We start from the raw sequence: 22,095 nt of genomic DNA, 5'->3' as shown, positions 1-22,095 counted from the left end.
AGTTTCTAATTATTATCTTACCCTAAATTTTTCTATCAACTGCAGTGTTGAATTTTATCACAATTAATTTCCTTTCTATGCCCTCAGTTTGTTAGAAATAATCAGTAATGTAAAAAAGTTTTAAAATAAATATGGTAAATAGTGTCAAGTCACTTCTCTGGGCAGCAAGATTAGTTGGAAGTACTCCATTAAAAATAACTAGAAACAATGTGAGCATATCGAAAATTGGAATAATTTATTCAGCGATTGTATCGATGGCTATATTATTTGTCGGTGTGACAAAAATTTATTTGGTTTTTAATCATGTCAATAGAAATACATTAATTTTAACAATTTTAAGAACAATTTTTAGCTTTATTGGTATTATAGCTGATGTTATATTTACAATTATTAATTATGAAGAATTGAGATCAGCAATTGATCATATTCATGTTTATGATGTTGCTGCAAAATTTAATAATAAATATAATAATTTAACACTAATTCATTGTCGAGTTGTTGGACTGATAGCTCTGGCTTTATGGCTACCAGTTTTATATGTTTCTTACAAAACTGTTGATTATTGTCCACTGTTGGAAGTTATTGCCCATTATTTATTTTACAGTTGTATAACAACTCAAATTTTATTATTTTATGGATTTATGATGACACTGTATCAAAGATTCAATCATCTGAGTCAACTTGTTGTGAAAAAAGGTATTATTTATTTTATTTTTTTCAGTTATTTAAATTTAATTTGTCATTGCAAAACTTGTGATGATATTTTTATGGTTTTTATTTGATTTTTTTTACAGACTGGATGATGGAAATGAAAATACAAACTTTAAGTGGTACATGGGATGGTTTAAAACTTCAAAATGTTTGGCTGATGCATTCGAATTTATCAACAGCTGCTGAAAAAATTAATAATTGTTACTCGGTTCAATTGTTGTTGTGGATAATGATATTTTCTCTGAGTGTATTGACCAGGCTTTATACAATAATGAATTACAAGGAAAATTTAATGTATGTCATTGTGAAAGATACAATTTGTGGACTTGGAGTATTTTTAAATCTTGTTTTGATAATATTTTCATGTCACATAACAAGTTCTCAAGTAAGTCAACTATTTATTTTCATTAATTATTCATTAATTAATTGAGGGTAATTTTTTACAGGCTAATAAAATAGTAGACCAAGTTTTTTCACCAGTATCAGCAATTCAAAGACACTCAAATACAATTCAGGTATTTATTTATATTTTTTTTCGACATAAAAATTTAATTCAACTATTTAATAATAAATAAATTACCCATTTAACAAGGTAACTGAAAAAGCAACTATGTATTTTCGTATAAAAAAAATATATTTCACTGCTGGGTATGGTTTTTTTCATATCCACCTGCCTCTTCTGCTTTCTGTAAGTTCAAATTTACTTTTTAATATATTTTTAAAATTATAATTATCTAATAATATTTGTAAATTTATTTTTTAGATTGTTAGTGGAATGACAACTTATTTAGTAATTCTAAGTAAATCTTCATGAAACATGGCTTAAAATAATTTAAAATTCAAGCATTATCAATAGTTCAGGAAAATAATTTTATACAATTTTTAAAAATTAATTATTAATTATTAATTGTCTCTTGACAGTACAAAATTTTATTTTCTCGGTACAATTGAAGAATAATTTTTATTATCAATGATACCCAATGAACCATTAATTAATTGTTTATCTTTAGAAATTTTTTTCCTCCAAAATGGACGTGGAGTAACATGATTATTTTTCATTCCAGCAATCGCTGTAGCTAAAAAAACAAAAAAAAAAAATTAAATCTCAATTAATATCTCCCCAAATATTATCAAATATTTTTCTGATAATTAAATAATTGTGTTACTTGATTTCCACGCTGGAAATATATGAGGACGTGATTCTCCAATAATTGATGAAATATTCATCACAAGTTTTGGTCCCGGTTGTTCTTGAAGAATAGCTCTTGACACTGACCTTCTAAATGCCGGTGGTAAATTCAAAGAAGCTATAAAAAAAAAATAATCATTTTAAAATATATTCAACAAAGCTTATCAATCATCAATTTAATATTTTTTTTTTTTTTACATGTTATGTCATCTTGTAAGGACATTTTTGGTTCACTATGAGTTAATCTCATTAATTTTTCCTGTTTAAATCTTTTCATAAACTGACGTGTCAAATCACTTATTATTTTTCCATCTAGACATACTGTAAGTTTAAAAAATATTTCTCTATTATTTGTACAAAGTAAAGTAAGTTGAATTATTTAATTAAAATGTTAAATTAATTTACCGAGTGAATTACTGTTGGCAATGACATTCTCTCGATATCTATAAAATTCGGCAACTGGATTTTTTTGCAAATCAAGTTTCTTCAACCATCGTAATGACATTATAGTTTGACTCAAATCTTTATCATCATCGATTAAATTATTTCTTGCATCAATAGTTTCTAGATTTATAAAATTTCTAAAACATCTTAGCGATGTTAATTTATTTCCAGCTACATTAAGTACTTTTAAAAAAACCTAATGTTTAATTTTACTTTGTATTTATATATTTATTATTAATTGATCATTTTTCATTGTAATTAATTAATCAATTTTACTCACGGATATTGTCTGAAGACTTCTTGGATCAAATACCAATGATTCGCCAGCATGTAAGTGTTGATTTTCAACATGAAGTTCTAATAATTTATCTAAATTTTCAAGTCCTTCAATGACACTGATATTATTATACCCCAAGAATAAATGTGTTAAATTTTTAAGTGTATGTAAATTTTCAATTTTTGATAAATTATTATGTTGAAGATACAAGTGAGTTAAATTAGTGGCAAAATTTAAATTTTCAATTTTTTTAATACAGTTATTTTGCATGTATATAACACGAAGATTTTTGCATTTCGAAAAATTTCCCTGAAGATTAAAAATGTATATTAATTAATAAATATTATGGGTTAATTTTTTTTTGTATAAAAATTGTACTTACAATTGCATCAATGAATTTATCTTGCATAAATAAATGTGTTATTTTTTGTAAATGATTTTTTTCAATTAATTTTGTTAGTGATTTTTGTGATTGTATATGTGCACATTGTTTTTCGACATAATTTTCCGTAAGAAGAACCATTTTTTGTTAAATTTATTTATTTTCATTAATACAATTATATTGATCAAACTTTTTGACAGTTTGGTTAGTTACTGTGCAAGTATTTATTTGAATGTTTATTTTTTTTTCTATTTATTTTGTGAGCGCTGGTCACGATGACGACGACCATAAACATATAAATATTGACTCAATTTTGCACTGCATTTTTAACACAAATAATTACATAAAAAGAACTTTTTTTTTCATAAAAAAAAACAAGTATATTATAATTTTTTCTCTAAGAGAAATATGTCGCTCTTTATTTTTTGTATTTACTTTACGTAACCAAAGCCATTTGGCACACCTTAAATTCACTATGAAAATTATAAAAAAAAATATCTGGCAATTGCTAATTTCTTTCTAAACATCATGTAAAAAAAAAAAATTAAAAAACGAAAGTAGTTGAATATATTTTACAATATTTTTTATCACATCAAAAAAATAGAAATAAAAATATTTTAAATCGAAATTTCGATAGAATATAACAAGCTAAATTTGTCAATAAAAAAAAAATAAATAAATAAATAAAAATAGTCTTTGTTATTTTGTTAAATCACTTTTTATTATAAATATTTAGATCTTCAAGTAACCACCATATCGAATCATACAATAAAATAACTTATTTAATAAAAAAAAATAAAAATCAATCGTTCACAAGTCACATGTTGTTTTCTCACAAGCATTAATAAAAACACGGAAGCTAAACAAATTTCCATATACGAAACAACTTACCTTAAAGCTTAAACATCCTGTCTTATAAATAATTATCTTTAAATGCTGACTTATAAATATTTACGCTAAATTTGATTTTTCGTGTCCACTGCAATGTTAGTTGAATTTTATCATAATTCATTCTCCTTCTCACACACTCGGTTTATTGGAAGCAAACAAAAAGCTCTCGAAAAAAATGTAGAGAAATTTTCTACAGCTTTTTTCTGATTGTTTTTTTTTTTTTTTTTTTTTCGTAAATAATCATGGTAAATAGTGTCAAGTCACTTCTTTGGGCGGCAAGATTATTTGGTGGTACTCCATTTAAAATAACTCGACACAATGTGAGCATATCAACAGTTGGAATAATTCACGCAGCAATTGCATCAATGACACTATTATTTATCGGTCTGACACAAGTTTACTTGGATGATATTGGTACTATTGATAAAAAAACATTAGTATTAGCAGTTTTAAGAACAATATTCACTTACATTTGCATTGTAGCTGATGTTGTATTTACAATTATTAAATATGAAGATTTAAAATCAGCAATTGATCATATTCATGTTTATGATGTTGCTGCAAAATTTAATAATAAATACAATAATTTAACACTGATACATTGTCGAATTGTTGGACTGATAGCTCTTTGTTTCTGGCTACCAGTTACGTATTTAGCTTACAAAGTTGAAAATAATTATCCTCTGCTGGAAACTATTACCTATATTTTATTTTATGGCACTATAACAAGTCAAACTTTATTATTCTATGGATTTATGATGACACTGTATCGAAGATTCAATCATCTGAGTGAGCTTGTTGTGAAAAAAGGTATTATTTATTTTATTTTTTTCAGTTATTTAAATTTAATTTGTCATTGCAAAACTTGTGATGATATTTTTATGGTTTTTATTTGATTTTTTTACAGAGTGGATGATGGAAATGAAAATACAAACTTTAAGTGGTACATGGGATGGTTTAAAACTTCAAAATGTTTGGCTGATGCATTCGAATTTATCAACAGCTGCTGAAAAAATTAATAATTGTTACTCGGTTCAATTGTTGTTGTGGATATTTTCATCTTCTATGAGTGTATTGACCAGACTTTATACAATGATGAACTTTAAAGAAAATTTTGAGTATATTACACCAAGAGATACATTTTGTGCACTTGGAGTATTTTTCAATCTTATTTTAATAATATTTTCATGCCATATTACAAGTCGTCGAGTAAGTTTTTTATATTTTTAAATTAAGTTTTTATTATTAAAAATGAGGGGTAATTTTTTAGGCAAATAGAATAGCTGATAAAGTTTTTTCACCAAATTCAACAATTCACAGGCAGCCAAATACAATTGAGGTATTTTTTTCAAACAATATCTTTATAAATATTTTTATCAACAATACAATTAGTTATAATTTAATTATTTTTTTTATCAAGGGAAACAAAACAGCAAGTATTTATTTTTGTATAAGAAAAATACGTTTTAGTGCTGCATCTGGTTTTATTCATATTCATTTACCTCTGCTTCTTTCTGTAAGTTGAAATTTTTTTTTTTTTTCTACTTGTAAATAGACTGTTAAAATTATCGTCATTTAAAAATTTCAGATTGTTGGTGCCATGACAACCTACTTGGTAATTCTAAGTAAATCATCATCAAAAGACGCTTAAAATTGTGTGAAATTGTGTGAAATTTACGAGTCATATTTTTTGATTACTAAAAAATAATATGACAAAATAATTATCCTTAATTTAGGCACAAAAAAAAATAACTTATTTAAATAATAATTTTTTTCAATAGCATAATTGATTATTTTAATAATAAATAGTATTATAAATTTGAAAATTGTCAGATTCCATTGTGTGCGGGTATTTTCGGTATTGTATATTGTATTGTTATTTTTTTTCGACCTAGAAAAAAATAAAAATTAATAATTAACGAGTTTGATAAATCACAAAAAATAGTATATTATATGAAATAAAAATCAGCAGTCGATTGTCAACACTGAAACGATTGTGATGAATATTATTTTATTTTACAAAACTAAAATTAATCGTGTAATAACTACAAGTCAATTTAAAATAGAAAAATAAGAATCAAAATAAAATAAATTTAGCAAATTGGAAAAATAATAAACGAAAATGTTAAGAAACTTAAAACTATTATTTTGGGCTGGACATATACTTGGTTGTACTCCTTACAAAATAACTGGACAAAAATTAATTTTAACAAAAACAGGAATATGCAATTGTGTCACAATGACAATAGTTATGATTATTTTTGAAGCACTGAGTATATATTACAATGATTACGATTTTCAAGATATAAAAAATTTACTTTTCACAATTGTACGAACAATACTCAGCTACACTTGTTTCATCACAGATATAATAATGACAATTTTTTCAAACCGTCGTTTTAAATCAACTTTACGGTATTTACGTTCGTACGATGTTGCCGCTAATTTTCGTGAAAAATCACATTATAAAAATTCACTTTTAAATCAAATTGTTGTGATGATTGTATTTGGATGTTGGATCCTTGTTGGATACATGGCATATCAAGTTAAAGTGACTTATCCTCTGTTGGATGTGTTTGCCTACAGTTTTGTTTATTTTACTGGATCTGTACAAGTTTTACAATTTAGTAGTTTGATGTTGTTGTTGTACAGAAGATTTGATCATCTCAATCGGCTAATTTCACCAAATGGTATGATGATATTCCTCATTTATAAAATACAATTAATATTATTATTAAATTATAATTTACAGAATCATTAAACAAAAAATATGGCAATAAAATACATCCTGATTTTCATTGCATTCAACTTCATAAAATTTGGCTGATGCATTGGAACTTGTGCATGGCTGCCAATAAAATGAATAATATATTTTCATTTCAATTATTATTTTGGATCCTTACTTATTTCATAAATGGATTGTTTAGAATTTATACACTTATTGATAACGAAGCAAATGTTCATTGTATATTGCGTGATATTTTTTGTGGTGTTGGACTTTGTATGAATCTTATGATTATTATTGTTTCATGTCACTTGACAAGTCGTTGTGTAAGTTATAATAATTTTTTAAATATATTTATTTATGTATTATATTATATTGTTGGTGTATTTTTTTTTTTTTTTTTTGCAGGCAAATCAAGTTACAGAAAATGTTTTTATTCCTGTTTCTTTGATCAAAGATTCACCAAAAAATGAAAAAGTAAATATCAAAGTTTTATTATTATTATGTTAATAAATAATTATACTAGCAGATAAAAATTAATCTTTAATTTATTTTTTTATTGGCAATTTATCAAGGAAAATAATTTGGCAGTTAGATATTTTTGCGTTACAAAGATTCATTTCACTGCTGCAAATGGTTTTATTCATATTCACCTTCCATTTTTAATTTCTGTAAGTATATAAAAAAAATTATAGTTAACTGATTTAAATACTATATATCAAATTTATTTTATAGATCATTGGAGCAATGACATCTTTCTTGATTATTATGCAGAAAACTGATAAACATATACAGTAAAAAAATTATATAACAATGTCTAGAAAATAAAACCTAAACAATATAAGTATAAGATAATTTTAGAATTTTTAATTCAATTATCACTGTACTTTTCTTTTATTTTTTAAGTTAAAAGAAAAGTCTTAGATTTAGCCAAGAAATAAAATTAAAGATAACACCACTATGTCTCTTTTTTTTTAGCAAACAAATGCTTATAACTAAAAACTTTCTCTCTTACAAACTAAGCTTATTCGAAATCAATTATCACAATAATTATTACTATCCACTTGTTCGTGTGTATCTACATATTGTCTGTTATTTCAAAATCAAAATTTCGTCAATTCACATGTGTCGCACTGTCCACACAAAAAAAAATAAAAATATAAACCAGATAAAAACAACAAATCCCCATAAATTTTTAATCAATAAACATTTTGACAACAATAAATTTCAATTTCAATATTTATAAAAAAAACAAAACAACATAATTTCATCAATAATAAATCATTTAATCCTACCCTAACAATTTCCCCCAATTTAAAAACAAAAAAAATAATAAAAAAAAATAGTAATCCATTAATCTTTATAAATATAAACAAAATATATTTTTTTTTTCATTAAAATTTAACTAATAATTCATTTGCGTCATGTTAAAAAAAAAAAAAAACTTTCAGTTTTAGTTTCATTGAATTATCATAAACATAAAGATCTAAAAATAATGTTTAAAAATATTAAAACAATAAATTATACACTACAATTACTTGGAAGTACATTTTTTCAAATAAATAATAATAAATTTGTTATTAAAAAAAATGTAATATTAACCTCAGTATCAATTATGTCGATTGGAATAATTATCGAAGGTCTAGGAATACGTTTAAATGACATTGGTAATTCAAAAGCGATGGATATTTCGTTGACAATTGGAAGAACAATTTTCGATTACATATCATTTTTTAGTGATATTATTATAACACTTATTAATCACACTGAATTGACATCAATTTTAAAATATCTTTGTGCACATGATAGCTCAATGAAATACCATCAAAAGCATCAACGTTTGACTGTTAATTATTGTCGTTTTATAATAACATTCGAATTAATTTTTTGGATATTAACTGGATCTATTGCGTATCATGTTGATGTTAATTATCCACTTATTGATGCATTTGCTTATTTTTATGTATACGCTGCTGTGTCCATGCAAATTATTCAATTTTGTGGAATTAATTTGCTGATATATCATAGATTTAAACATCTCCAACAAATCATCACTTCAAATGGTAAAAATAAAATAATACAATTATATTTTTTTATCGCGATTTTGTGGCTAATAAAATCATCAAGTATTTCGCTGATTTTATTGTTTAATTTTATAGAATTTAGTAAAATTAAAATAAGTGTTATTAAATTGAATTTTCACTTTGAGGATGTTTGGAAAATTCATTGGAACTTGTCAAGAGCAGCTAAAAAATTAAATAACATTTATCAATTTCAATTGTTGTTGTGGATTTTTACATTATCGTTAAATGGATTTTCCAGAATAAATACTCTTGTTATTTATTATGAGTATGAAACATTTATTGTTGTACGTGATTGCATGTGTGCAATTGGTTGTATGATTAATCTTTTTTTTATCATAATAACATGTCATTTGACAAGTCGTACTGTAAGTATTTAAATGAAAATCAATAAATTTGTTTTTGTTTATTTATTTTTCATCAATAAAATCAATGAAATTGATAAAATCAATGAAATATTTTATGTAATATTATTTTGTAAAGGCGAATCAAGTTGCGAGAGATGTTTTTTCGCCAATTTCACCAATAAATTTCACTAAAAATAAGGTAGAGTATTTTATTTAATAAATTATTGAGATAAATAAACAAATAAATATATATGTTTACATTTTTTTGAAGGTCAATGATGTTGTCGCTCAATATTTTTGCGTTCAAAAATTAAATTTCACTGCTGCTGCTGGTTTTGTTGACATACATCTTTCACTTTTAACTTCTGTAAGTTAAAAATTATAATAATTACTAAAAATAAATTAAATAAAAGCGAAATTTTATTTTTTAGATTGTTGGTGGTATTACTACGTATCTGGTTATCCTACATAATTCCTAATTTAATTTAATTTAATTTAATTTGTAAATTAAAAATTAACCAGTCGTGTTTTCAGCTGAATATATATTAATTTTAATGATAATTGTTTTATATAATAATTATAAAAAAATTACACTGTTTCAAAATTACAAATAATTATTAATTAAACCAATTATTTATCAAATTTTATAAACAATTAAATTTAATAATAAATAATCTACAATCACTGTTGTATAATTCTTTTTTTCATGAAAATCATATTGTTTTATTTTCTACAAAGTAAGGAAATTGTTGGAAAAATTAATGCTTCAGTTAATTTTATCGTCGTTAATTAAAACAGTGGGGATTTAAATCCCACTTTGTGTCCATCTCCCACTCTTGCAGGAATTAAAGTCAAAGAACCAAGTGTCTTGTCTGCAAAAAAAAAATCCTGTTGAATCATTCAAAGTGAAACAGGAAAAGGAACAACAACTCTTCCACATTTTGTTGTTTATTTTTCTTGAAAATTTTCAATGAAAGAAAATTTAAATAAATAAACTTGAAATTTAATATTTAGCATTCTGAAGAAATATAAATTAAATTTGATTTTAAATACTCGGCAATAGAAACAAAATATATTTTCATACATTATTCAAATAAAAATCTAAAAAAAAATTATAAAATTGTTTTTGTTAATTAAAACCAGTTTGTTGTTTGTGATATTATTTGAGAAAAAAAATTGGTGTCAATAGATTTAATCAAATGAGACCATCTTTAATATTCTGTATCAATTATCACATGACATATTTAAAATACATCTTTGCACAGTGAGTATATAAATTTTAAATTTAATTACCTATTTAAAATTTACAAGTATATTAAATTTAAGGATATAATTTTTAATAATAATTATCGAGTGAAACTCTCAAATTATATTGTGTGGGTTATATAAAAGAGCCAACTGTAGAGCCAAAAAAATTTATTCGACCTGTTTGTAAAAGTAAAAACTTTCTGCTTTCTATAATATAGTCATTTCGGCGATGAATATATTGGAGATAGAAATTATTGTGTATACATAAACGTGTGGTAACTCAAACTTTATTATATAATTTATTGTTTTCACACTAAAATAATTGTACATAATAAATTTTATTTTAAATTTCATGGTACTAAACACAAGATAAATAGTATTTTGTTATTCAATATATAGGAAATCAATTATTTTATTAAAAAAATAATATCAAACAATAGAATAGACCACTTGTAATAGCTATTTGAATATTTTTTTTTTTATTATTAAATTTTTTATACTGTAATAATATTTATAAAATTATATAAATAATTTTATAAACAAAATTACAAAATTTATAAATAAAAAATACAAAATAAAATCATCAAAATTATCAATTAAAATTTAAAATAAAAATTATAAATATATAAATTAATAAATACTGTGTTTATAAAAAATTAAATTTATAAAAAAATAATTTTTTTTGTACAGATAAAATGAAGATAATTATTACATCAATAATCACATTGTTAATAACAATAAAATTATCAAGCTGTGATAATTTTTTTGATCTTCCATCAAGTTATGATATACCAACAAAAAAATTACCAACTCATGCTGAATATGATTTTATAATTGTCGGTGCTGGTTCTGGTGGTTCACCAGTAACCAACAGATTATCTGAAAATAAAAATTGGAATATATTACTTCTTGAAGCTGGTAAACATGAAGGAATATTTAATCAAATACCAGTATTAGCAACAGCATTTCAATTTTCAAATTATAATTGGGGTTATCGTGTTGAACCAAGTAAAAATGCATGTTTAGGAATGAAAGATAAACGTTGTACTTGGCCAAGAGGTAAATCACTTGGTGGTACAAGTACACTAAATAACATGATTCATACACGTGGTAATAAATTGGACTTTGATAAATGGTCTGAAATGGGTAATTATGGTTGGTCTTTTAACGAGGTACTTCCATATTTCAAAAAGAGTGAAAAATTTCATGTAACAGGTATGTTTATTTAACTTGAAATAATTATCAAAATTAAATTTACTAAATGGAACAAAATTTTTTTTAGGAAAATATGATAAATCTTATCATAATTCTGATGGTAATGTTTGTGTTGAATATTCACCTTATCAGAGTCCACTAGCAACGACATTTCTACGTGCTGGTCAACAATTGGGCTACAATATAACTGATGTTAATGGAGCAGAACAAGTTGGGTTTTCATATGTACCATTTAATTTAGATAAAGGTGCACGTTGTAGTGCTGCTAAAGCTTATCTTCGTGTTAAAAGATCAAATCTTGATATTGTTACTGAAGCAAGAGTACTTAGAGTTTTAATAAATTCTCAAAATAAAGCATACGGTGTTGAGTATGAAAAAAAAGGTGAAAAATATAAAGTTTATTCGAGTAAAGAAATTATTTTATCTGCTGGAACAATTGATACACCAAAATTATTAATGCTATCTGGTATTGGACCAAAAGAACATTTAAAAAAACTTGGTATACCAGTTGTAAAAGACTCACAAGTTGGTGGCAATCTTCAAGAACACATTGGCTTTTGGGGTTTAACATTTTTAGTCAACAAACCAGTAACTCTTATGATGAGACGTATATTTACATTGCCAATGATATCAAAATATTTATTCAAAAGAAATGGACCATTTTCATTACCAGGTGGACCAGAATCAATAGCATTTTTAAAAACAAAATATGCTAATGATTCTAGGCCTGATGTGGAGGTATTATTTATTGGTGCTGCGTTGAATACTGATTATGGAATTGCTTATAGAAGAGGCTATGGAATTTCTGATGATGTTTATTATAAAATTTATAAACCAATTGAGGGTAAAGATACATTTACCATTTGGCCTATATTACAATATCCAAAAAGTCGTGGTAAAATATTACTGAGGTCTAAAAATCCTAATGATGATCCAATAATAAATGGCAATTTTTTTGATGATCCATTGGATGTTGAAATTATTTTGGAGGGTATTAAGTATGCTATTGAACTTGTTGATACTGAGCCATTTAAAGAATACAGTCCAAAAATAAATACTTTAAAAGTACCTGGTTGTGATCATTTTAATTTTGGTAGTGATGATTATTGGAGATGTGCTATTCGTCATATTCCAGCGATGGAAAATCATGAAGTTGGCACTGTTAAAATGGGACCAATTGATGATCCAAGTGCAGTTGTTGATCCAGAATTAAAAGTTTATGGGGTTGATGGTTTGAGATGTTCTGATGCTTCTATAATGCCATTGATTCCAGCTGGACATATTAATGCAAATATTTATATGATTGGAGAAAAAGCAGCTGATATGATTATAAAAAAATATCAAGGTTATTAAAATACCTGAAAAACAAATCATTAGCCATTTGATTTTAAGTATTTTTTAATATTAATTTAAATAATTGGATTCATTTTTTAAATTATTAAATTATTTGAGGTAATTATTTTATATTAAAAGAACAAACTACCTCTTATAATTATTATGTTTGTATATAATTTTTTAAAATTGAATTAAATATAGTTTATAAAAATAAATATACAAATTTTTTTACATAGTAATTAATTGTTAGAAATAATTTACAAATACAAAAATAAAATAATTTATTTTGTATGTTAATTTTAAGATAATAAAAAAAAAATAAAATAATGTTGATTTATTTTTCTATAATTTATTTTTATAATACTAATTATTATTTTGATAATTTTTAAATGTAATTATTTATTAGAAACTAATTTTTAATTGCTTTTATAACAAAAATAAATGAAAAGAAATGAGGGAAGAGACAGGTGACTTGGCCATGACAGGTCTTTAATTAATAACTAACAAAAAAAGAAAGAAAAAAAATAAGGAAGCTCAAATAATTGTCGTATTATGATTAATAATAAAATAGATAATAATAAATTCAAAAAGAAGTCAGCTATTACAAGAATATCATGAATAATATAAAATTATTATTTTATAAAAATCGAATGAGTTGTTGAACGGATTATTTTTATTTTTCATCCAGCTTTCGGAAATGTGAATGTGTCTTGACAATAAGTGTAAATAAAAAAAATTAGAACAGTGATAAATTAAAAAACAAACAAAAATGTTGTATAAAATTAAATTACTATTTTTGTTTGGGCGATTGCTTGGTTGTACTCCTTACGAAATAATTGATGGCCAATCGATGGTCGTTAAAAAAAAATCCATATTTTATTGTTTTTTCATTTTGATTGTCAGCATTTGCTTGGAAGTAATAAGAATGTACTACAATGATTATAATGTACTAAACACAAAGAATTTACTTTTCACAATTGTACGAACAATACTTGGCTACACTTGTTTCATCATAGATATAATAATGACAATTTTTTCAAGCCGTCGTTTTAAATCAACTTTACGGTATTTACGTTCGTACGATGTTGCCGCTAATTTTCATGAAAAATCACATTATAAAAATTCACTTTTAAATCAAATTGTTGTGATGATTGTATTTGGATGTTGGATCCTTGTTGGATACATGGCATATCAAGTTAAAGTGACTTATCCTCTGTTGGATGTGTTTGCCTACAGTTTTGTTTATTTTACTGGATCTGTACAAGTTTTACAATTTAGTAGTTTGATGTTGTTGTTGTACAGAAGATTTGATCATCTCAATCGGCTAATTTCACCAAATGGTATGATGATATTCCTCATTTATAAAATACAATTAATATTATTATTAAATTATAATTTACAGAATCATTAAACAAAAAATTTGGCAATAAAATACATCCTGATTTTCTTTGTATTAAACTTCATAATATTTGGTCAATGCACTGGAACTTGTCAATGGCTGCTGATGAAATAAATAATATATTTTCATTTCAATTATTACTTTGGATTTTTACTTTCTCTTTAAATGTTTTGTCGAGAATTTATACTCTCATTAATCATCAAACAACCTACAGCTATCTCTTGTTTCGTGATGCCATATGTACCATTGGACTTTTTATTAATCTCACTATTATTATTATTTCATGTCATTTGACAAGTCATCGTGTAAGTTAGTCTACATTTATATTTTCATTATTAACAAATAGTGAAATCAATTTTTAAAATAATTTATTTTTTGATATTTAAATTGTTTTAAATGTTGGGAAATATTTATGTTATATATTTTTTAAATTATACTTTTACAGGGTAACCAAGTGACGGATAAAGTTTTTTCTCCAGTTTCAATTATTCCAAAAGGATCAGGAAAAGAACAAGTAATAAATTATTTAAATTTTGTACATTATTATTTGTTTGTATTAATAATAATAATAATAATATTTATTACAATATAATAATTTTTTTTTTCAAGGAAAATGACATAGCTATTTCATATTTTTGTATAAAAAAAATTCATTTCACTGCAGCGAATGGTTTTATTTATGTTCATCTTCCACTTTTACTTTCTGTAAGTAAAAAAATTAATTAATTGATTAATTTTTCTTAGATGTAATAATCACAAATTAAACTTACAGATTGTTGGAGGGATGACAACTTATTTGGTTATTTTACAAAAAGCACCATCAACAGTTACATTGAAATAAAAATAAAACATTCTAATGTTATTGAAAGAGAGTTTTAATTTGATGGACAGACAGAAAATACAAAAAACTCAATATTAGAATATCATGAATTAATAAGTACTTATATAAATTAAATTATTAAATGTTAAATAAATTTAAATTTAAAGACAACAAAATTGTAATGAATTATTTTCCTTATTTTCATATTTTATTTGATAAGAAGCCAAAAATCCTGATATAAATATAAACTTAATTAATAATGTTGAATATTTTTTAAATACAAAAAAAAAAAAAAAAGAACAAGTAACATGAAAATCAAACTGTAATTTAAATTTTATGAAATAGTCATGAGCCTTGGTGAAATACTCATAGCCATGAGTTCCTGGAATAATAGCTTAGCAGCATATGGAAGTTGAACTTGTGATATTTGTGATTTATTTTTGCATCCTTTGCATTCAAATGCTTGACTACGTAAATTAGCAATTGCAATTAAACCACATAAATCACAAACATGTATACGATATGGATCAGAAACATTATATAATCTTTCTCTTAAAAATTGTGCAGCACCATGTGATATTTGACAATCACGTTCCATTTCACCAAAACGTAAACCACCATCTCTAGCACGTCCTTCCATTGGTTGACGTACAAGTATTTGTACTGGTCCTCTTGCTCTACTATGAATTTTATCATCAACCATATGTTTTAAACGTTGATAATACGTTGGTCCAATAAATACTTGTGCATTAATTTTTCTTCCAGTAAAACCATTATACATAATTTCATTACCATTCAATTGATAACCATATGCTTGTAACATTTGTGATATTTTTTTAACATTAACACCATCACTAAATGGTGTTGCATCACCAATTTCACCTTTATTTGCACATACTTTACCAAGTAAACATTCAATTAAATGTCCAATTGTCATACGTGATGGTATTGCATGAGGATTTATAATAATATCTGGTGTCATACCTTCACTTGTAAATGGCATATCTTCTTGTCTATATTGCATACCACATGTACCTTTTTGTCCATGACGTGATGCAAATTTATCACCAATTTGTGGTATTCTTTCACTTCTAACACGTATTTTACAAAATTTATAACCATCACCATTTAGTGTTATCATAACTTGATCAGTAGTACCAGATTCACTGCTACGTAACAATGTTGATGCATCACGTTTTACAAAACGTTTTGTTGTTGCTGCTAAATCTTCATCATCATTATCTGGTAGTAATATTGTTTTACCAATAATAACATCCTCACCAGATACACGTACACCAGGTGATATTATACCATCATCATCTAATTTATCATAAACAGCATTACGCATACCTTGACATGTTTCTCTTGATGGTACTTCAAATATTTCCTCTTGATCATGATTCATTTTTGACTCAACATCTTTATATGAACGATAAAATACTGAACGAAAAAATCCACGTTCAACAGCACTTGCATTCATGATAACACTGTCCTCTTGATTATAACCAGTATAACATAAAATAGCAACAATACTATTAATACCAGCTGGTAGCTCACGAAATCTTAAATATTCCATTGAACGTGTTGTAACAAGTGGCTTTTGTGGATAATACAATGAATGTGCAAGTGTATCCATACGTGTATGTATATTTGTTGCATACATACCCATTGCCTGTTTACCCATAGCACTTTGATATGTATTTCTTGGACTTTGATTATGATCAGGAAATGGTATTATTGATGCACATACACCAAGTATCATTGACGGATGTATTTCACAGTGTGTATATGTTGAACAATATTCATCACGATGTGTAGAATTTAAATCATTTGGTGTCATTGCAATCATAACTGTTTCTTCTTCCATTGTATCAATGTATTCAACAACACCATTACTAACTAATTCTTGCCATCTATCATGATCTGATGAACGTTTTTTTAACATATTTGTATGACGTTTACGTAATAATAATTGTTGATTTTCAACAATTAATAATGGTCTACTTATTCTACCAGCATCAGTTAAAATACGTATTTCACGATCACGTATATCACGTACCATTGATACTTCAGATACAATAATATCCATTTGACGACGTAATTTACGTAATGTTGTCATTAATTGATCTGGATCACGATGTACACCAACCCAACAACCATTAACAAATATTTTAGTTGAATCATTAATGGCACTTGGTGCAATTTCTTCAAGATTTTCCATTGACCATTCTTCTAAAAATTCAAGTATTGGAGCTGGTTGTGAGCCAACACTAATATATGCCATTAATGCTAAATTTTTAACTAAACCAACAGCAGCACCTTCTGGTGTTTCAGCCGGACATAGCATACCCCATAATGTATTATGTAATTGACGTGGTTTAGCTAATTTACCATCACGTCCAATTGGTGAATTAACACGACGTAAATGTGATAATGTTGATGCATATGTTAGTCTATTTAATACTTGTGATACACCAGCACGTGCTTGATGTGCTTTTTTTTGATCACCCCAATTACCAGTTGCCAATGAATAACGTATACCATCAGTTATTATTTTTGTATTAAGTGCAAGCTCAAGTTTAAAATCTTTTCCACGATCAATAAATTTTTGTCCATACATACGTATTTGTTTTGTTAAATTACGAAATAAACCACGAAATAAAAATGCCAATAATGGTCCAGCTAAATCAAGACGTTTATTACCATAATGATCACGATCATCAAGTTCACGTCTACCAAGTGCTGCTGATATTACACGATTAACAATATAACCAAGATAATATGCTTTTTTAGTTTCACAAAAATCACTAACACCAACATGTGGTAGCATTTCTTTTTGTAATATATCACGTGCATATTTAATACGTTGTTCTTTAGTAACACCTGGTTTAGCACCACGTGTACCAATAAAATTTAATGCAACAGATTGTTCTTGTACAACAAAAGCTTCATCAAATGATGCTTTAATCATTTCCATCATTTCTGAATCATCAAAATCATAAACAATATGCTCAAGTATATCACGATCAGCAACAAAACCAAGAGCACGAAATACAATCATTATTGGTATTTCTTGTTTAATATATGGTAATATAGCAACAATACGTTGTCCAATTGCTGATTTTTTAACTGAATTTGTTTTAGCCATCATATTAACCCATAATGTTGATGTTGGACGTGAACTTTGTTCAAGACAAGAACGTATTTCAGCTTTATATGCATATTTACCATCTTTCATACCAAATACATAAACAGTATTTGTTGCCATTTTTTCTTGTGCAATAAGTACTTTTTCAGAACCATTTATTATAAAATAACCACCAGGATCTAATGGACATTCATTTAATTCAGTTAAATCACGTTCATTTAATTCATGTAATGCACAAAATTTTGATCTTAACATTATTGGAACTTTTCCAATAACTGTTTTTTCATGTTTTGTTTCTTTTTGTATTTCTTCAACACTTTCACCATTATTATCATTTTTAGTACTTTTTATTGTTTTAACAATATCAACATATAATGGTGCTGAGTATGTTAAATTACGTAGACGTGCTTGATTTGGTGCCATTGGAATTGGTGTACCATCATTTTCCCAGTGTGTTGGTTTTGATAAATATATTTGTTCAAATTTAATTGTATGTTTCACTGGATGTTCAATTTCACCAGATCTATGTTGTACCTCAGCTTGTAGTTCAATTTCTGGTGTATTTTCAACAATACGTTGTATTGTCATTTCAATAAATTCATTAAAACTGTCAAGCTGTTGACGAACAAGACCTTTGTCATCAAAATATGCATTTATGACAATCCAACATACTTCATCCCAAAGTTCTGGTGATATTCCATCGTCATCATTTTCATCTATTTAATAAATAAATAAAAAATATAATTAAACAGCTAAATAATTCAGTAATTAATCAATCAATTACTAAATTAATTGATTGATTAATTAATTCAGGGTTATGGTGTTAAAATTAATTTTGTATTTTTTAATTTTTTACTTACTTTCAATGTCTTCGCTGTCATACATATTGATTAATTTAATAAAACAAAATTATTGATTAATTAATTTATAATAATTAATTTAATTAAATACACTTTGTGTAAAAAAAAAAAAATATGAGACATCAATTTGGACAAATAAAAAAAAAGTACTTCTTCTCTCAGCTGCACTCAACTGCTCAAGCTCAACTGTGCTCAACTGTTTTCAACGTGTTTCAACATGTGTCGGTTTTCTAGTCCTTGATGTCAAGCGTCCAATCACAGCTCATTATTTTTTAAATATAAGCAAATCATGTTAATTGTAAATAAAAACCACGTGATTGGATGCCCATGGGAAAAAAAAATTCCGTGTTCCATTTGATTCCATCAGTATCACGAAATGGCTGCTGGGTTCGTTTCGCTTTTTAATCGGTCGCGTTTGACGTTAAAAATCGAGTATCAAAATTGTGATTAAATATATAATTTATAAAAATAAAAAGTGTATTAATAATTAGTTGACAGTTTTAATTATTTATTATGTAAAAATAGTGTTGTGTTTGTGTGTTGAAGCTTTGGCTTTGTTGTGCCTTGAGGAAAAATAAAACAAAAAAAAAATAAAATGGAGCAACTTCAAAGACATCTCCAAGAATCCAACTCAATTGTCTATTGTTTTATTGTAATAATTAACATTATTATTATCATGATACAACATAAAAGGTAAGACATAATTTTAATTAACATAAATTAATTGAATTATTTTTTTTCAATTATTTAATTTGCCTAGATCATCTCAGAAAAGCAGATGATCTAGAAAATTACATGATTTTTTTAATTCTTCAAAATATCGCGTTTTTATTTCCTTTTGTATAAATTACAAGCCCATCGTTTTTTGTACACAACGATTTTAATAATTTGAAATAAATTTCAAATAAAAAAAGATGAAAGATAAAAAAAAAAATAATTTTATCTTGATTTTAATTTTATTGTGTGTTGTCAACACTGACGATTACTTGACCGACAGTAAATCCGTAAAAATAATAATAACAAATATTCCATTCCATGCTCGCCGGGGAAGACATTGTTAAACGAATAACCTAAAAATATTTAACAAAAAAAAAAAAAAACAGAAGTGTGTTTTGATTAATGTTATTATAATTAATTGTTTAAAAACATTGTGAATTGACAATAACAATAACAACCAATAATCTTGAATAGATTTTCCACACTGACAATTGTTTTATAAAATTAAAAAACGTTAAATTAATTAACACTGTCATTTGTTTGAAAATATAAAAACTAAAAATGTTTTTAAATACAATACGATTAACAATAAATTGTTTAAAATGTCCAAATTCAAATCGTCTTGTTCAAGCAAGACTTATTCCTGATATGAGAAAATACAGCTCAAAACATGCTCGTCAACCATCAAAAATATTAAATGAAGAAGAAATTCTTCAACATTTTGAGCCAGCAAAAGGTCCAAATGAATATATAGGTAAAAAAAATAATGACAATGAACATAAACAATTAAAAGTGAGACCAAAAAAATCAAAGTTTAAAAAAAAGCTATCAGTAACATCATATGACAAGACAATAAAAGAAGATGGAAAATTAAATTATCTTGAATTAAAAGAAAATGATACAACACTTACGTAAGTTGAATAATTAATTAAACTTGTTAATTAATTAAAGAACTAATATTAATTATATTTTATGTATTATAGAACGTTGATGATGCAAGTAAGATCACGTAAAACTCGTGATCGTAATAGTAGAATAATACTTGAAGGACAAAGACTAATAACAGATGCAATTGAAGCTGGTGCAGTACCTGAAATAGTAATATTTAGCAGAATATCAGATGTTTTAAAATTAAAACTTCCTGAAAGTGGTGTTAAATTATACAGAGTACCATACAGAGCAATACAAACGTGGAGTACATTAACAACATCACCAGGAATAATGGCATTTTTTAAAATTCCAGAAACAGAAAATACAGTTGTAACATCAGATGCTCTTCCTTTAACAATAATATGTGATAATATTAGAGAACCTGGTAATATGGGATCAATAATGAGAGCAGCTGCTGGTGTTGGTTGTAAAAAATTGATTCTTCTTAAAGGTATTGTCTAGATTTTATTTTATCTAAAACATTGTAAATTAATTTTTACTATTGTTGTTTAGGATGTGTTGATATTTGGGATCCAAAAGTATTGAGAAGTGCAACTGGAGCACATTTTAGATTTCCAATTTATGCTACACAAACTTGGGCAGATGTACGTAAATTAATTGATGAAGATTCAAATATTTATATTGCTGATAATAATATTACTGAAAAAATTGTTGAACCAAGAGAAAATAAAAATATTGAATCAGAATTAGCAGCAGCTGATGAGGCAACAGAATGTCAAGAAAATGAAAATGATGAACATGAAAATGTTGATGAGGATGATGACGATGATGATGATGATGATATTATTGATGATGAAGGTCAAAATAATGGACCAATTATGATTAACGAAGATGATCTACTTGAAATGGTTAAAAATTCAGATGAAAAAAAAAGTTATCGACAAAAAATGAATGACATAAAAATTTCAAAACAATTAACAAGTAACATACCAGTTATTCCATATTATGCATCTGATTATACAAATGGTGAGACTGTTGTTATTATTGGTGGTGAAACAAGTGGTCTAAGTCTTGATGCACTGGCTCTTGTACAAGACAGAGGTGGAATTCGTGTTAATATACCAATGACTAATGGTGTTGAAAGTCTCAACACTGGTATGGCACTTGGAATAATAACATTTGAAATTAAAAAACAATTTTCAATTAAACCAACTGTTAAAGCAACTGAATAATTCACATTTTCTTTATATAATATTATGGATCATCAAAAAATAATGTATATTATGTAACAAATTGAATACAGTTATTAAAAAAAATTAAGTTGAGAGTACTTTTTTAATTACTAAATGCAAAAGGTTTTATTTTATTTTTTAAGTATACTTTGGCAAAGTTATTTTGTTATGAACAATACAATG

At 25.6% G+C, this 22,095-nt stretch overlaps 6 protein-coding genes across 7 annotated transcripts; 4 read left to right on the top strand and 2 right to left on the bottom strand.

Annotated features, from left to right (window-relative positions):
- The first annotated feature begins 131 nt into the window (after positions 1-131).
- Positions 132-1,525, top strand: LOC122849375. Its single transcript, XM_044148069.1, has 5 exons — positions 132-180; positions 370-696; positions 795-1,096; positions 1,158-1,226; positions 1,475-1,525. Exons 1-5 carry the CDS (start codon positions 132-134, stop codon positions 1,523-1,525), a joined length of 798 nt encoding a protein of 265 aa, XP_044004004.1.
- Positions 327-3,225, bottom strand: LOC122848314 (protein phosphatase 1 regulatory subunit 42-like). The gene is made up of 6 exons (XM_044146297.1): positions 3,004-3,225; positions 2,625-2,930; positions 2,306-2,540; positions 2,099-2,221; positions 1,878-2,018; positions 327-1,787 (listed from the first exon to the last, which is right to left on the bottom strand). The coding sequence occupies exons 1-6, from the start codon at positions 3,142-3,144 to the stop codon at positions 1,642-1,644; spliced, it is 1,092 nt and encodes a 363-aa protein (XP_044002232.1). The 5' UTR covers positions 3,145-3,225; the 3' UTR covers positions 327-1,641.
- Positions 3,226-4,136: 911 nt separating this feature from the next.
- On the top strand, positions 4,137-5,545 carry LOC122849374. Its single transcript, XM_044148067.1, has 5 exons — positions 4,137-4,683; positions 4,802-5,103; positions 5,165-5,233; positions 5,315-5,410; positions 5,483-5,545. The coding sequence occupies exons 1-5, from the start codon at positions 4,137-4,139 to the stop codon at positions 5,543-5,545; spliced, it is 1,077 nt and encodes a 358-aa protein (XP_044004002.1).
- Positions 5,546-9,945: 4,400 nt separating this feature from the next.
- On the top strand, positions 9,946-13,169 carry LOC122848313 (glucose dehydrogenase [FAD, quinone]-like). Of its 2 annotated transcripts, none has more exons than XM_044146295.1 (3): positions 9,946-10,311; positions 10,986-11,510; positions 11,578-13,169. In XM_044146295.1, the coding sequence occupies exons 2-3, from the start codon at positions 10,991-10,993 to the stop codon at positions 12,861-12,863; spliced, it is 1,806 nt and encodes a 601-aa protein (XP_044002230.1). In that variant the 5' UTR covers positions 9,946-10,311; positions 10,986-10,990; the 3' UTR covers positions 12,864-13,169. The 2 variants fall into 2 exon arrangements, with proteins under 2 accessions (XP_044002230.1, XP_044002229.1); XM_044146294.1 differs by lacking the exon at positions 9,946-10,311 and adding an exon at positions 10,478-10,570 and having other exon boundaries at positions 11,578-12,956.
- A 2,086-nt stretch (positions 13,170-15,255) lies between these two features.
- Positions 15,256-19,218, bottom strand: LOC122848312 (DNA-directed RNA polymerase II subunit RPB2-like). Its single transcript, XM_044146293.1, has 2 exons — positions 19,073-19,218; positions 15,256-18,928 (listed from the first exon to the last, which is right to left on the bottom strand). Exons 1-2 carry the CDS (start codon positions 19,095-19,097, stop codon positions 15,399-15,401), a joined length of 3,555 nt encoding a protein of 1,184 aa, XP_044002228.1. The 5' UTR covers positions 19,098-19,218; the 3' UTR covers positions 15,256-15,398.
- Positions 19,219-20,164: 946 nt separating this feature from the next.
- On the top strand, positions 20,165-22,000 carry LOC122848311 (rRNA methyltransferase 3, mitochondrial). The gene is made up of 3 exons (XM_044146292.1): positions 20,165-20,700; positions 20,773-21,170; positions 21,233-22,000. The coding sequence occupies exons 1-3, from the start codon at positions 20,351-20,353 to the stop codon at positions 21,910-21,912; spliced, it is 1,428 nt and encodes a 475-aa protein (XP_044002227.1). The 5' UTR covers positions 20,165-20,350; the 3' UTR covers positions 21,913-22,000.
- Positions 22,001-22,095: the final 95 nt, after the last annotated feature.

The sequence above is a fragment of the Aphidius gifuensis genome, linkage group LG2 (assembly GCF_014905175.1).
Source record: "Aphidius gifuensis isolate YNYX2018 linkage group LG2, ASM1490517v1, whole genome shotgun sequence".
Classification (NCBI taxonomy): domain Eukaryota; kingdom Metazoa; phylum Arthropoda; class Insecta; order Hymenoptera; family Braconidae; genus Aphidius; species Aphidius gifuensis.
The sequence above is the reverse complement of the archived record's forward strand: the minus strand, read 5'-3'. Positions and strand labels throughout refer to the sequence as shown.